General features: G+C 43.9%; 1 protein-coding gene across 1 annotated transcript in view; it reads left to right on the top strand.

The window, feature by feature from the left end:
• Positions 1-4,018: 4,018 nt before the first annotated feature.
• LOC108246491 (rho GTPase-activating protein 20) overlaps positions 4,019-16,054 on the top strand; it is a 20,007-nt gene continuing 7,971 nt past the window's right edge. Inside the window, exons 1-9 of the mRNA XM_037973978.1 lie at positions 4,019-4,472; positions 10,852-10,937; positions 11,876-12,049; positions 12,129-12,278; positions 14,558-14,599; positions 14,691-14,775; positions 14,866-14,943; positions 15,740-15,806; positions 15,893-16,039. Of these exons, the coding sequence (XP_037829906.1) occupies positions 4,404-4,472; positions 10,852-10,937; positions 11,876-12,049; positions 12,129-12,278; positions 14,558-14,599; positions 14,691-14,775; positions 14,866-14,943; positions 15,740-15,806; positions 15,893-16,039 (898 nt within the window). The 5' untranslated portion in view covers positions 4,019-4,403. The remainder of the gene's footprint in view (positions 4,473-10,851; positions 10,938-11,875; positions 12,050-12,128; positions 12,279-14,557; positions 14,600-14,690; positions 14,776-14,865; positions 14,944-15,739; positions 15,807-15,892; positions 16,040-16,054) is intronic.

The raw sequence follows: 16,054 nt of genomic DNA, 5'->3' as shown, positions 1-16,054 counted from the left end.
TAAGGAACCTCCACGTCGGTAGGTACACAGTCTTCCACTCCTGCCAGGAATCCACTGTATATCCAGCGAGACATATCCCGAGACTGGACTCTCCTTCACTCAGTCGAGAAAATTGTATCAATTGCGATGAGAAACCAGCTGATCAGAGAAAAGAAACACGTCCGCCTTCAACCAGGAGCAGAAAAAAAAAAAAAAAAAAAAGTGGACCTTGGGCAGATCTAACATGTATAGCATTATGTCTAATACCTTTTGAAAACTGAAACGGCGTAAGAAATCTTGTTGACGGTAAGATCATCAGCTCTCAATGAAATGCGTCGATTCCCTCTAAGTAAGACAAACGGATCCATTTTTAAACAATCATCAGTTCGCACACTGAACGAATCAGCAGTTCTACACTGAACGAATCAGCAGTTCTACACTGAACGAATCAGCAGTTCTGCACACTGAATGAATCAGCAGTTCATACGCCGAACGAATCAGCAGTTCATACGTCGAACGAATCAGCAGTTCATACGCTGAACGAATCAGCAGTTCTGCACTGAACGAATCAGCAGTTCTGCACTGAACGAATCAGCAATCAGAAATAAAAAAAACAAAAAAAAAAATCATGCTTGTTTTGTTTTTTTCAATTTTATTTTGAAACGAAAAAAAAACAAAGAACGAACCGTACACGGATTATTGAGCTACTGGTGGGAATTTGTTGTAATTTGTCCTTTTTTCTCATTTATTGCAGGTCCGGTTTGTGCTCTGCCTCCAGTAATGAAGCCCCAAAAATGGTAAATCTTGGCAAACAGACACTCGTGCAAACATCCCAGTTTGTTCCTTTAAAAGAGTGTTAAGGACCTTTTCGAGGTAGGGTTCTGTGAGGTGACGTCATCGGGAATTCCAGCCCTTTATTTAACTATAGTGCAAACTTGTCTACTTGGGATCCTTTAAAGAAATTCCTAAATCCAGATTGGGATCGGGATCACCATAAAATAGAATGACTCCTTCCTTGTAGCATGTTTGGCATAACTTTTGGACAGATGCTACCAAAAAACATAACCTCCTCAGAGGTTAAAAAAAGAGGAATGCCTAGGCTTCACAATGACACCGTCGGTTATACGAAGGGATTTCCCGGCAGAGAAAAATGGTCAACTTTAAACGGGAATAAAAAGATAATTTCTGAAGACACGCCTGTTTAAAAGAAACTTTAACTGAAAGGTAGATTAGGTTTTAGATCTTAGTTACCAAGATTGCTATAATGTGGTCTTTACGAACTCATTTTTACGCAAAAAATCAATATTTTCACTATCTTTTTTAATTGTTTTTATTTGCGCTGTAGCCTGAGCTCATTCCCACTCGTTTCGCCACATAATGGAAAGATTAAAAGTTTAGTCAGACTACAAAACTAGCTTACCGCTAGTTGTTCCGCAACCTTTGACCTCATCTAGAAATCCGATTTGGACCTCTTGAATGCCCAAAAAAACAAAAAGCAAAAAATATATGACTGTGAAAGTTTAGAGGCCGGAGACGATCGTGATCCGCTTTGGTCTCAGCCCCCGTTAGCTAGCGGTCCGAAATGAAATTTTTCTCCAAATTGAGGTTGTTCGACGCGCCCACCCGGCCGGCCCTACTCCGAAGCAGGGACCAAAAAAGCAGGGACCGGCCTCGAAAAAATGCAGGTGGAAACGCGCCCAAAGCGAGCCGAGTAGAGTGGAGCCGGAACCTTTAGAGCCTGTGGAAAAGGGGCATTAGTGACATACAGAGGAAGTTCCGTTTTTTTTTTTTTTTTAAAAGTGGACATTTTGCAGCGTAGTGTATTAATTTTACCAACAAAAACCTGACTTCTGTGGGTAAATCTTCCAATAATCAATGCGTATAAATACATCAAAAGGGTTTTTTTTTGGTATTTATTTGAATAACCGATTAAAAAAAGTGTTTTATGGAAAATTGGCAAGTTTTTAAAAAACGACAAACCAAAAGTTCTGTTTCCTCAAGCGGATTTTCTTTTTTTTCCCCTCTCTTTCATGTTAAATAAAGATGATATCATCCTTGACGTTGAGCTTTTTCGTTTGCTCCTGACCTTTTCTCTAACAGAAGGAGCCAAAAAAAAAAGAAATGCGTTCGATGTTGGGAGATGAGGAGGAGGAGGGGGGGGGGGAGTTACTTTTCTTTGCCGTGCCCAAGGCTGTTCATTATCAACAGGGAGGGGAAGGTAATCATTGACGTGATCCAGTTCAACGCGGCTGATTGTGGCCAATTTAGGGGAACGAACACTTCGTGGCCTTGTTCTGCTTTAGCCCACTTTGTGGCCCACTTCTGCTCATTGATTCTTAGGGCTAATCGTCGGTTTTTTGTTTGGACAAAGTCCCCCCCACGTTTTTTTTTTCGAGACGCCCATACCTCCCTTCGAACGCAGCGTCGGGTCAAAGCCAAACATGTCAAATGAAACTTCGTGGCGATTTAAACGGGCGCCCTACATCCCAACCTGGTAGCCTAGTTTTAGTCGGGTCTGTTTACGACTTCGCAGTTTAATAAAGACTCCTCGGACCAACGAGGCGCCTGGTACATCTGATAGATTAAAAAACTTTATTTAGGTTGGATATATGGTTCCGGATCCCATGAAGGTTGGTTTGTTTCTGCTGCTTTTGAACAACGATAGTTTCGCTCTGCTTTCCGCCACTTGAGCTCTACAATAAAAGTCTCTAACGATTCTGGGGTTTTTTTGGATCTGTTATCAGCTTTCGACCACAAAATTCTGTTACATTGACTGCAAAATGAGATAAGAGGTTCTGGAAAATCTGTGTTTTGGGTTTTTTTTCGTTTCAAAATAAAATTCCAAAAACAAAACAAGCATGTGTTTTTTTTTTGTTTTTTTTTAAATGAAATTAGAAAAACGGCAATTGCAAAAAAATTTTTTATTTAACTGCAATGGTTAAACCAAAGACGAGCTTTTATTTTGTTGTTAATTCAACGGGACCTTAAAGCAAAACCAGAAATGAACACCTGAACTCCCGGCACATAACTTTTTCAGTCACCAGCAGGTGGCGGTAATGTACACCTTCAGTTTCTTTAAAATCCACAAGAAGAAGAACTTTTTTAGTTAGCGCTTCAGAATCTACCAGTTTAAAAATGGATCCGTTTGTCTTATTTTGAAGGAATCGACGCATTTCACTGAGAGCTGATGATCTTACCGTCAACAAGATTTCTTTATTAGCAGTAGTTCATAAGCTGAACGAATCAGCAGTTCGCACACTTTCAGTCACCAGCAGGTGGCGGTAATGTCCTGATTTAATGACTTCCTTCGAATGTGACAGAAATCTTGTTGACGGTAAGATCATCAGCTCTCAGTGAAATGCGTCGATTCCCTCTAAATAAGACAAACGGATCCATTTTTAAACTGGTAGATTCTGAAAAAGTTCTTCTTCTTGTGGATTTTAACGGCGGTTGGCGAGAAACTGAAGGCGTACATTACCGCCACCTGCTGGTGACTGAAAAAGTTACCTGCCGGGAGTTCAGGTCTTCATTTCCGGTTCCGCCATAAGGTCCCGTTGAATTAACAACAAAATAAAAGCTCGTCTTTGGTTTAACCATTGTAGTTAAAAAAAAAAAAAAAACCAAAAAACGTACCCCTTTTTTATTTTTGCAATCGCCGTTTTTCTAATTTCATTTTAAAAACGAAAAACAAAACAAAACACATGCTTGGAAACACATGCAGCCCCTTTGGAAAGATTATTTAACCTTACTGCTCCTCTGACTCAGAATTACACAAGTTAGCTGACTTACTAAACTGTGTTTTTTATATTAAGGCCTGACTGGCTTAATTTGTAAACTTGCGACTTTTGTTTTTTTTAAAAAAAGGCGACATACGTTTTTAAAGAATGTCAGCCAGTGGGGAAGAAAATGGCTCTTTTTTTAATAAATATTATGCAAACAGCTGGGTTCAGCTGTATATCCTGATTAAATAATGTGTTTTTTTTGACTGCAGGGTGAAAGAATTCAGCAGTAACCTGCCAAGTTGACCTTTTTCCACAGTTTGTTTTTGGTTAAACCTGATTGTCTGCTGAATGAAAGCAACGTTTGAGGTAAAAATAGGAAGACCTATTTCCATCTCCCTCCCTCCCTTTCTCTCTCTCTCTCTCTCTCTCTCTCTCTCTCTCTGTGGTAACGCGATGGCGCCGCCTCCGCGCCGTGCGTAAAGGCGCATTAAGAAGTGGCACACTTCGGCTGATAATCCAGACCTGGAGGCTCAGCTCTGCCGATGGCATCGGCTGAGCTCGTTCCGCTCCAAACTCCCGATCGCGCAACTCGAATCCACGAGCCCGGTCTCCCTGCCTTCCCGAGCCGGTGGTGGTGGAGGGGACTTTAATGGGGCTCCGGACAGCCGGACACTGACGCGTCTCGGTGGGGGGGACGTCTGAATGGACACCATGTCTCCGCAGCAGCAGCAGGAGAGCCTGGACCGAGGCGGGCAGCAGGAACACAAACGGGTACGTTTCTGGATTTCTGTTGGAGTTCGTCGGTGTTTCTGTGCGTCCTCCAGAATCCGTCCAGGGTTCGAGACCGCCACCGGAGTGGCACCAGCCTCCCTAAAGAGGCTTTCAGACTCTTTTACGATGATTTAACCGCCATCATCGGCACAAAGAGTTGAACACAAATGTCCCGAAACTCTAAAATGACAGATTATAATCCTGTGTTCCGATCGGACTTTCGTTTAAAAATGTAGGTTTCTAAGATCACTGGTTCGATTTTAGTTTTCAACATGTTTACAAAAAGTAATACGACAAAAAAACAAAACAAAAAATATTAATTTAAAGTAGCAGAACAGGAGTCTCACAAGACATGAAGACATAACGGGACAGCTCCGGGTAACAAGACACTTCAAAAACAGCCTGAATCCTACAGGTACTTTGTAAGTTCCCTGTATGTACCTTGTAGGTACTATTTAGTTACCCTGTAAGTACCCCCATACATACCCTGTACGTACCCCTCTCAGTACCCTTAAAGCAACCTGTATGGACTCCTGAAAGTACGCAGTATGTGTCTTTGTAAGTACCCTGAGTGTACCTTGTAGGTACTATTTAGTTACCCTTTAAGTACCCTCATTCATACCCTGTACGTACCCCTGTAAGTACTTTGTATGTACCCCTGTAAGTACCTTGTATGTACCCCTGTGAGTACCCTCCAAGCAACCTGTATGGACTCCTGAAAGTACCCAGTATGTGTCCTTGTAAGTACCCTGTATGTACCTGTATATATGCCTGTAAGTACCCCATGTATCTTCTTAAGTACCCCTATAAGTACCCTTATATATCCCTGTAAATACACTGTATGTCCCCTTGCATGTTCTCCTGTATTAACCATATATGTACCCTGAAAGTACCTCCTTATTTACCTCGTAAGTACATTATACGTACCCCTGTACCTTCAAAGGGTAACACCCATGAGACACACACGCACACACACACTTTCTACCATTTAAACACCAATAACTGTTTGTTACTTCCTGTTTTATCCTATCATAAGACATCACAGTTAGTGCATACAGCGTTTTGGTGAAGTAGCTCCACTAACATACGTGTACATATACAGCATAAACACAACACACACGTGTGTATACACACACACACACACACTTAGGGTCGTCACAGCATGCAGGCGTATATACTATGTAAACAAATACGTTTTGAACACGTCGATAACAACAGGTACACAATCAGTAATGAGCTCCACCTCCACGGCCTGTAAGACTCCGCTGCCGAAGAAAAAGGATGTTCCGGTTTGCTCGACGTTTGGACGAGTTTGTGAGACACTGGGAGCGCGTAGTCTGTCCAAAACTGAAGTCTCTGGATGCCATAATACACACCGTGTGTGGAGGCCAAAGACACCAAACCAACAGTGAAGTACGGAGGCGGGAACATCATGGTGCGGGGCTGGTTATCAGCAGACTTCAGGTGGGGCATGTTGGGAGAGAGTGGGACACGTAGGGGCAAATGGGACAGGTAGGGACAGATAGACATGTAGGGATAGATGGGACATATAGAGACAGATAGTACACATTGGGACAAATGGGACACGTAGAGACAGAGTGGGTACGTAGGGACAGATGGGACAGATAGACATGTAGGGATAGATGGCAACACGTTGGGTCAATGGGACAGATGGGTCACGTAGAGACAAATAGGACATGTAGGGTCATGATGGAACTAATACGGACATATAGGGACAAGATGGGACACGTAGGGACAGAGTGGGTACGTAGGGACAGATAGACAAGTAGGGATAGATGGGACATATAGAGACAGATAGTACGCATTGGGACAAATGGGGCACGTAGACACAAATAGGACAGATGGGACACATAGGGACAAATAGGACAGGTAGTAAAAGATGGCAACACATTGGGTCAATGGGACAGATAAGTCACATAAGGACAAATGGGACACTTAAAAACAAATAGGACATGTAGGGACATGATGGAAATAATGCGGACATATAGGGACAAGATAGGACACGTAGGGACAGATAACACATTGGGACAAATGGAGCATGTAGGGACAGATGGACGTGCAGGGATAGATGCACCATATAGGGACAAGCTGAGACACGTAAGGACAGATGGGACATATAGGGACAAGATAGGACACGTAGGGACAGATATCACATTGGGACAAATGGAGCATGTAGAGACAGATGGACGTGTAGGGATAGATGGGCCATATAGGGACAAGCTGAGACATGTAAGTACAGATGGGACATATAGGGACAGGCAGTGTATGTTGGGACAAATGGAGCAAGTAGGGACAGAGTGGACACGTAGGGACAGATGGGAACAGCAACATGTATATAAGTTCAAAGCTGTGCATGTGAAGTTAGAAGACAACTAAAAGACAACTGCAGATTTATTTTGAAAATTCATTGGTCTCTAATTTAAGATGGCTGCCATGCCGTGACATCATCAGATGCAAATTAGGCCAATAAATGCCAAAAATCACCCCCCAATTTCCACTTCCTTCCCATCAACTCCCGTACACAGTGTCCAATTCCGAATATTTCCCCCGAATTCACGGTTTGGTTTTGTTGGAAACTTTCCAGACATTTTTTTCCGCCTCCGGTTCGGAAGATGGGAGCTTGGCGTGACGCCGACGTCAGCTGGATGTTTGCACAACAAACAGCGGCTTGTGATTTGAGGAAGACGCCGGGCATTTCTTCAAAAAAAAAACTCCACTTGTGTCGACTACACGTTAGCCAACTGTAATAAGAACTAAAACCACATCTACAACCACTTCCCCCTTTTTGCCTCGTTGTTGAAGTCCTTTGTCAAAGTTCTGACGCTATTTTGGTTCCTAGTTTTGTTTGACTCTACCTCGCCGACATCACTGACAGGTTGTCTGAAGGATAACGGCGTATCGGCGCGGCTGAAGTGTGAGGAATGTTTCACCGCTGAGTTAAATCAATATTATCGCGCTGTGAAATGTCGACAACGTGCAGACGAGCATCGAAGGACGGAGGGCGCTTCCTGCCAAAAGTTCCAAAATATCCAAACTGTCCCTTTAATATTACCTTGGTCACGGTCTGATTACAGCATAAAATATCTAAACATATTTGGTAATTAATTGCAGTAACCGTACGTCTTATTTGCGCTTTGGAAGCTAAAAAAAAAGGTTAAAGAGGTTCCGTTTACTTTTAACACGCAAGTGCTAGAATGTCGCTTTGGGCAACTCAGTTTCCGGCTTTACAAGTGAACCATCTTACCTCTTAAGGTCCTTTCTTTTAGTAAAAATTAGAATATTAATAATAATAAAATCAGTGTGACCACATTAGCATGCTGGAATTAGCTGTTAGCCCAAGTAATCGTCTGTGGGATGCCTCAGGGCTGTTAGCTTGGTCCCAAATGTTTCCATTTGGGAACAGAGCTGCCGATTGTCCATTAGAATAATAGTTGTCCCGTATTTGAAACTAAAAAGACTCGTTTACTTTTTAAGTTGATACAGAAGTAAATTTGTTCCTTGTTTTTAAGAGACGGTGAAAATCCGTTTATAGATGCTAATCGAATCGGGTGAAAGTGATTTAGTCAAAACCGGAGCGGAAGAATCGTGTTTTTATTTGTTTGTTTGTTTTCTACAGGGAAAGGTGTGGGGCACAGAAATGTACTTTGGTAAACTGCAGCTGAAGCTTTTTTATTTTTATTTTTTATTTTGGCTGCTTTTTGTTTTTTTAAATTGGACACGTTTTTAATTAAAGTCTCAGCAGATTTCAAACACGGAGGAGAGAAAAATTTATTTTCGAGCAGAACAACAGCTAACAGCTAAAACCAGCAGAACAGTGGCTTGGAGCTAAAAGTAGCAAAACACTATCTAAAAGCTAAAAGTGCCAAAGAACAAGCTGAAAGTAAAAAAATTGTTAGCTTAAACTAAATGGAGCAAAAGGCTAGGTAAAAACTTAATGTAGCAAAAGGGTAGTTAAAAGCAGCAAAATAGTTGCTAAAAAGAGCAAAATAAAAGCTAAAAGTAGAAAATGGTAGCTAGAAGCTAAAAGTAGCAAGCTAGTAAAAACAGTAGCTGGTATCTGAAAGTAGCAAAACAGCAGCTAGAAGGAAAAATAGCTAAGCAGTAGCTAGAAGCTGAAGGTAGTAAAATCTTAGCTGAGGTAGTACGATGCTAGCTAGAAGCTATAACTTGTAAAATGCCAGCTGAAAGGTGCAAGCTAGCCCACTAGCTAGAAGTAGAAAAAAACAGCAAAACAATAACTAGAAGCTAAAAGTAACAAAATGGTTGCTAGAAGCAAAAAAATAGCTAAACAGTAGGTGGAAGCTAAAAGGAGCAAAACTAGCTAAAAGTAGAAAATGGAAGCTAGAAGCTAAAAGTAGCAAAAGACTAGCTAACACCAAAAACTAGCTAAACTCTAGCTAAAAGTGGTTGAACTATGACTGAAAGCTAAAGGTAGGAAAAGGGCCAGCTAAAATTAGCAGAAGGCTAGCCAAAACAGTAGCTGGAAGCTAAAAGTAGTAAAATCTTAGCTAGAGGTAATACGATGCTAACTAGAAGCTAAAAGTAGTAAAAGGAGCAAAACACTAGCTAGAAGCAGAAAAACTGCAAAACAATAACTAGAAGCTAAAAGTAGCAAAATGTTTGCTAGAACCAAAAAAAAAATTAAACAGTAGGTGGAAGCTAAAAGTAACTAAATGCTAGCTAAAAGGAACCAAACAGTAGCTAAAAGGTGAAAGCAGTAAAACAGTAGGTAGAAGCCAAAAGGAGCAAAACTAGCTAAAAGTAGAAAATGTTAGCTAGAAGCTAAAAGTAGAAAAAGACTAGCTAACACCAAAAACTAGCTAAACTCTAGCTAAAAGTTGCTAAACTATGGCTAAAAGCTAAAGGTAGGAAAAGGCCAGCTAAAATTAGCATAAGGCTAGCCAAAACAGTAGCTGTAAGCTAAAAGTAGTAAAATCTTAGCTAGAGGTAGTACGATGCTAGCAAAAGGCTAGCTAAAAGGAGCAAAACACTAGCTAGAAGCTTCAAAAAAAAAAAGAGTTAAAAAACAAAAACAACTGGACTTCTTTTCTGTAGCTGAAAACGTTTCGCTTCCCATCCGAGGAGCTTTCTCAATTCAGAAATAGAGAGTGTGGAGTTGAGCTTTTAAAGCTGAGATGTGATGTAAGCTGGATAGCTTGCAAATTGTTCTCACTCTCCTAACAAAGGAGGCTCGTTAGAATCCTTGTTTGTCTGACTCACTGAGGGGCCACTCTTGTCACATGAGTGCAGGTGTTGATTGGAGTGAAACTGACTGGGGATCAGGCCTAAAGCTCCATTATATGTTTTTGAAAGCTGGAATCTGAGACCTCCTCCTCTGTTTAATGTTGGTTTCTCCTTTTTGACATAGATGGCTTCTTTTACCCCCCTCTCGAACCATCTGTCTTCTCGGTCCAAAATATGAACATTTTGGTNCTCAAAGGAGTGTCCCTNATCCTTGAGGTGTAGGTGGACAGCTGAGTCCTGTCCCGAAGAGGTGGCTCTCCTGTGTTGAGCCATGCGTCTGTGGAGAGGTTGTTTGGTCTCTCCAATATAAAGGTCTGAACATTCTTCGCTGCACTGAACTGCANACACAACTCCGCTCAGTTTTGGTTTGGGTGTTTTGTCCTTAGGGTGGACCAGCCTCTGTCTGAGAGTCTTGTTGGGTTTGAAATGTACTGGGATGTTGTGTTTGGAGAAAATCCTTCTGAGTTTCTCGGATACTCCAGCAACGTAAGGAATGACAATGTTCTTTCTTCTGTTCTTCTCCTGGTTCTGTTCCCTGGTGTCTTTAGTGGATTTCCTAGCTGACTTGACAAAGGCCCAATTGGGATATCCACATGTTTGGAGAGCTTTTTTGAGCTTTTTTGTCAAGTCAGCTAGGAAATCCACTAAACTTTGTCAAGTCAGCTAGGAAATCAAAACTAGCTAAAAGTAGGAAAATGTTAGCTAGAAGCTAAAAGTAGCAAAAGACTAGCTTGTGATGACTCCTCAAACATTTCAGACGCAGGAATTCAAAACTCGACGTAGCCGCCTGTTTGAAACGACTCGTAGCTTTAGCTGCCCAACTGGGTTAATCTGACACACAATGAAAGAAAAAAAAGTTGTGTAATTGTTGTTTGTTTGTTCTGCTTTCGTCTCACAAATCCTCCTACAATTAGATTAAAAGAAACTTATCGATCCCTGTTTGGACAACAGGATTCCAGGAGCTCGTCTATAAAACAACATTTCTGGATAAATAAAGGTTTAGTGTGAGAAAGTTAATGTCTTGTGGTGATATTACTTCACTTTTCTCAAGTTCTTTGTTCGAGGTGTTTAACTGTAGACGGAATTAGTTTCTTCTGTGTCCTTTTTTTTTTAGCGAATGAAGTTTCAGAGTTACCGTCGTCAGTCTGCCCCGTCGTCAGTCATCACCAAGGCTCTCACCAGATCCAAGACTCTCTCCAGGTACTAATAATAATACTTATACTAATACTTATACTTATACTCTAAATGCAGTGGGTGTGTTGGTACTTCCTGTTTAACCTCTGGTTGTTTCCAGAGTTCGGTCAGTGGTCGACTGATTCAGAGAACTCTGGCTGCCAGATTGAATTTCTGTTTGGGTCTTTTTTTTATTTGTTGTCAGTTTATTTTTCCTTTCTTCTCCTTGAGCTTTCGTTTCGTCTCCTTTTACTTCCTGTTTTGTCTCCTTCTACTTCCTGTTTTGTCTCCTTCTACTTCCTGTTTTGTCTCCTTTTACTCCCTGTTTTGTCTCCTTATACTCCCAGTTTTGTCTCCTTCTACTTCCTGTTTTGTCTCCTTCTACTTCCTGTTTAAAAATAAACAGACTCCTACCAAAAGAAAACCCCAAACCAAACCAAAAATAAAAATCTCTTCTGTTCTTTAGGCTTCTTGTCAGAATCCGATCATTTTTCTCGTCTTTCCTGTAGTTTTTTTTTTGCCTCAGCGCTCCGTCTGGGCGATCCAGTTGTTTTATTTATTTATTTATTCATTTGATCGTATTCGGACCCATACCAAACCTCCGACCCGAACCATCCCCGAAGCTCTGCCCCCAGCCGCTCACACCTGGATCAAGTGGAAGTGGTAGATCCACTCTAATAGATAATCCTCCTGTTGACAAACTAACCGAAGGATCAGGCGCCTATTAATAGTCTCATTGAACGCACGGAATGGGGAAGTGAAGGATGGGCGACCATCTTTAAAAGCTCCTCTGAAGGTTGATGAAGGACGTCCACCGATGTGCCACCGATTCATGGATATTTAACATTTCTTTCCCCTCGTTTCACACAATTATTAGGCTGTTTTCGGTCATCGGGGACACCGAACTGTTAAAATGGACTGTTTGAAATGGGACTTCCTGTCGCCCGTTCTGTTTCTGCCCCCAGAGACAGCTTTGTGGTCCCCGTATGTCCAGAGACGTGCTCGCTGGTCCAGTCCCGCCTCACCGTCCCCGGCAGGTCCTTCCTCCTCTACGGACACGTCCAGCTGAAGACGGGCATGCAGACACAGGACAGACACCTCTTCCTGTTCACCGACGTCCTGCTCGTCGCCAAGGCCAAGTGAGCCCGGGTTCGGTTTCGCCGTGCGGCCTGTCGCCCCGTCGCTCGGCTCAACGTGTGTGTGTGTGTGCGTCGTCAGGTCGGCCAACCACTTCAAGCAGAAGCTGCAGGTGAGCGTGCGCGAGATGTGGACGGCGGGCTGCACGGACGAGGTGTGCGAGGGGAGCACGAACCCGGAGAGGAGCTTCGTGATGGGCTGGCCCACCTGGAACTGCGTCGCCATGTTTAGGTAACACGCACACAGGCAGGCTGATGGCGTTCAGCTGCACCAGGCGCAAAGGCGGAGCCAAAGGGTGGAGCCAGATTAGTCTTCGGCCAACCCAATCATGCGAGGAAACTCTGCTTTATAGTTTTTATTTTTCTTAGAAGCATAGTTTCCTCAAATAAACGGGGTGGCCGGTTTATGGATATAGATATTTCAGCCTGGAGAGACTCTCAGCTCTGACTCACAGCGCCTCCTCTTTGGGGGGAAGTCTTCCTTAAATTCCCACCTGTCTTCCTCCTCTCAGCCCCTCACGGGCCTTTAGCCTAGCGCCCTCAGCGAATTTTTACCATAGCGTCCTCAGCGGGCCTTTAGCCTAGCGCCTTCAGCGGACTTTTAGCCTAGCACCCTCAGCGAATTTTTACCATAGCGTCCTCAGCGGGCCTTTAGCCTAGCGCCTTCAGCGGACTTTTAGCCTAGCGCCCTCAGCGGACTTTTAGCCTAGCGCCCTCTGCGGGCCTTTAGCCTAGCGCCCTCTGCGGGCCTTCAGCCTAGCGCCCTCTGCGGGCCTTCAGCCTAGTGTCTTCAGCAGACTTTTAGCCTAGCGCCCTCAGCGGACTTTTAGCCTAGCGCCCTCAGCGGGCCTTCAGCCTAGCGCCCTCTGTGGGCCTTCAGCCTAGCGTCTTCAGCAGACTTTTAGCCTAGCGCCCTCAGCGGACTTTTAGCCTAGCGCCCTCAGCGGGCCTTTAGCCTAGCGCCCTCAGCAGGCCTTTAGCCTAGCGCCCTTTGCGGGCCTTTAGCCCAGCGCCTTTTGCATGTTTTTAACATAGCGCCCTCAGCGGGCCTTTAGCCTAGCGCCCTCAGCGAATTTTTACCATAGCGCCCTCAACGGACTTTTGGCCTAGCGCCTTCAGCAGACTTTTAGCCTAGCGCCCTCCGTGGGCCTTTAGCCTAGCGCCCTTCGTGGGCTTCCTAGATTAGCATACCAGCCCTCCGTGCCCCCCCCCAGTCTATTTTCTTTCTCTCCCTGCGAGTCTGCCAGGCTGAAATTGCAGCAAGCCTCCACATGTATGGCCGTGGCCATCTTGGATTTGGGCGTGGCAACCTAATTTTCAGTAGCGACCTTACTTATGCCTAGACGCACCTGGACGTATTTCCATGTCCCCTCTTCATGTTCCGACAGTAACGTGAACAGCTTTAATGCTGAAAAGGTTCATTATAAATAAGTCCATAAAACTGACTGGAACATGGACTAAAGGGACAGTTCAGATCTTTTGGAATGAGCTCTGGGGCAAGGTTCCCAACAGTTAATATCTTACCTGCTGTAGATAGCCGAGTTTGGGAAAAAGTTTATTTCTGACCTGATTGATGGACGATCGTCAATATGGAGTTATTATTATTTTCAAATCCTCCAATTTAGAAGTGTCGAAGTGACGCCAAACATCATACGAAGGGATTTCCCGGTGCTACGGCAGCCCGCAGAGACAAATGGTCAATTTTAAAAGGAATTAGAAAAACATTTTTGTGTTTGCAAAAGTCAGTTGGCTGTGGCAGCCATCCTGAATTGGGTTAACTCCAAAAGTTAATCAGTTGTAAACATTTCCTGAAAGTTTCATGAACATCCTTACGTTGGTTCATGAGTTATTTTGCTTATTTTGCTAACAGACAAACGCAGTTGACTCCAAATAGTTAATGTTAAACTTTTAAATAAAGATTTTTTTTAACTGTTAGTGCTCAGAGTATGTGATGGAGATCAGTCTCAGCTACCACCAAACTCAAGTTTGGACAACATCTTTAAAATTGACTAAATTATAGCCATTTTTGTGTTTTCTAAATGTAGTTAGCTGCAGCGGCCATCTTGAATCGGATTGGCTCCAAAAGTTAATCAGTTGTAGACGTATATCTAAAGATTACTTCCTGAAAGTTTCATGAACATCCATCCAGTGGTTTATGAGATATTTTGCTAACAGACAAACACAGTTGACTCCAAGTGGGTAATATCAAAATTTTAAATGAAGATTTTTTTGCGATCTGTTAGAGCTCAAAACACGAGTTGGGGATCAGTCTCAGCTACTACCTCACCAAATTCTAGCTTAATAGCTATAAAATTGACTAAATTATAGCCATTTTTGTGTTTTCTGAATGTAGTTAGCTGCGGCGGCCATCTTGAATCGGATTGGCTCCAAACGTTAATCAGTTGTAGACGTAAATCCAACGATTACTTCCTGAAAGTTTCATGAACATTCGCTGGCCGGTTCATGAGATATTTTGCTAACAGACACACGGTCTTGTCTGTTTTCCCTCAGCTCCGCAGAGCAGAGGGACCGCTGGCTCTCCTGCCTGAAGAGGTAAACCACCCGGCTGGCGCCGAGTCTTTTTCCCGTCGCCGGCCGGGACGCGTCTCAAACACGGCTTTTTGTTTTTTTTCTGTCTCCGCAGTCGGATAAAAGACGAGAAGGAGGCGGAGGAGCCTAAAACCATCCCTCTGAGGGTCTACGGGAAGGGCATCAACAGCTTCGCGGTCGTAAGTCCGCACGTTTGAACCCCCCCGGCTCGTTGCACTGTTTCACATCTGCTGACTTTCTTCTTTTTTTTTTTTTTTTCGTCCAATCAGATCAAGACGCTCCCGGTCAGCAACTCGGATTCCACCAATGAGGTGATCCGGTTGGCCCTGCAGCAGTTCGACATCATAGTGAGTCCAAGTCTGTTAGCAAAATATCTCATGACCCGGAGGGGTGGGGCTACTGAAACTCGCAGGAAGTAATCCCTGGATGTGCGTCTACGGCTGATTAGGTTTTGGAGTCAACGCGATTCAAGATGGCCGCCACAGCTAGTCAACCTTAGCCAACACAAAAATCCATGTAATTTAATGAATTTTACAGAGATTGAGGTGAAATTTGGCGTGGCGGTAGCTGAGAGTGATCCCCAACTCATACTCCGAGTGCGAACAGGTCACATGACGTCTTCGCTTAAAACGTTGCCTTTAACTATCGGAGTCAACTCTGTTTGTCTGTTAGCAAAATATCTCGTTAAGTGCTGGACGGATTTTAATGAAACTCCCTGAAAGCAATCGTTAGGCTTACGTCCACAACTGATTACCTTTTGGAGCCAATCCAATTCAAGATGGCCACCGCAGCTAATCCGTTTTAGGAAATACAGATATGGACGTAACTTGGTCAGATTTGCAGATATTGAGCTGCAGTTTGGTGTGGTAGTAGCTGAGAATCATCCTCAACACCTGCTAAAAGTGCTACTCACTGAGCAAGAACTTAGCCTACAACTTTGGCGTTAACCTTTTTTGTCTGTTAGCAAAATATCTCACAAACTACTGGGCAGATCTTAATGAAACTCCCAGAAAGTAACGAATGGGTGAACATTCAGAGATGATTAAATTTTGAAGTCGGTCCGATTTAATATGGCCGCCGCAGCTATGTTTAGGAAACAGAAAAGCGGAGTGAGAGTGATCGGTTTTCCTGTTTCCCGCTCAGGGGAACGTCAAAGACTTCCAGCTGTGGGTCATCTCCAAGAGAGACAACACGCCGTACCCGCTCATCGGTGAGTTCTCAAACCGCCGCCCTGCTTGCCGTCGGCGGTCAGGTGTCTTTTCCCGTCGGGGTTTTTCATTTCCTGCTCTGTCTCAGGTCACGAGTTCCCCTTCAGCATCCAGATGAGTCACGCCAGAAGCCCGGCGCGCCGCGACGCCGCCAGCCCGCCCGCCGAGCGCGGGGAGTGCCAGTTCGTCCTCAGGCCCCGCCCCGCCGAGCCGCCCCGCCAGCATGCGCCCGCAGGTGAGGCGGCGTCTC

This window comes from Kryptolebias marmoratus, linkage group LG23, assembly GCF_001649575.2.
Source record: "Kryptolebias marmoratus isolate JLee-2015 linkage group LG23, ASM164957v2, whole genome shotgun sequence".
NCBI lineage: Eukaryota > Metazoa > Chordata > Actinopteri > Cyprinodontiformes > Rivulidae > Kryptolebias > Kryptolebias marmoratus.
Note: the sequence above shows the minus strand (reverse complement) of the source record. Positions and strands in the feature narration are given on the sequence as shown.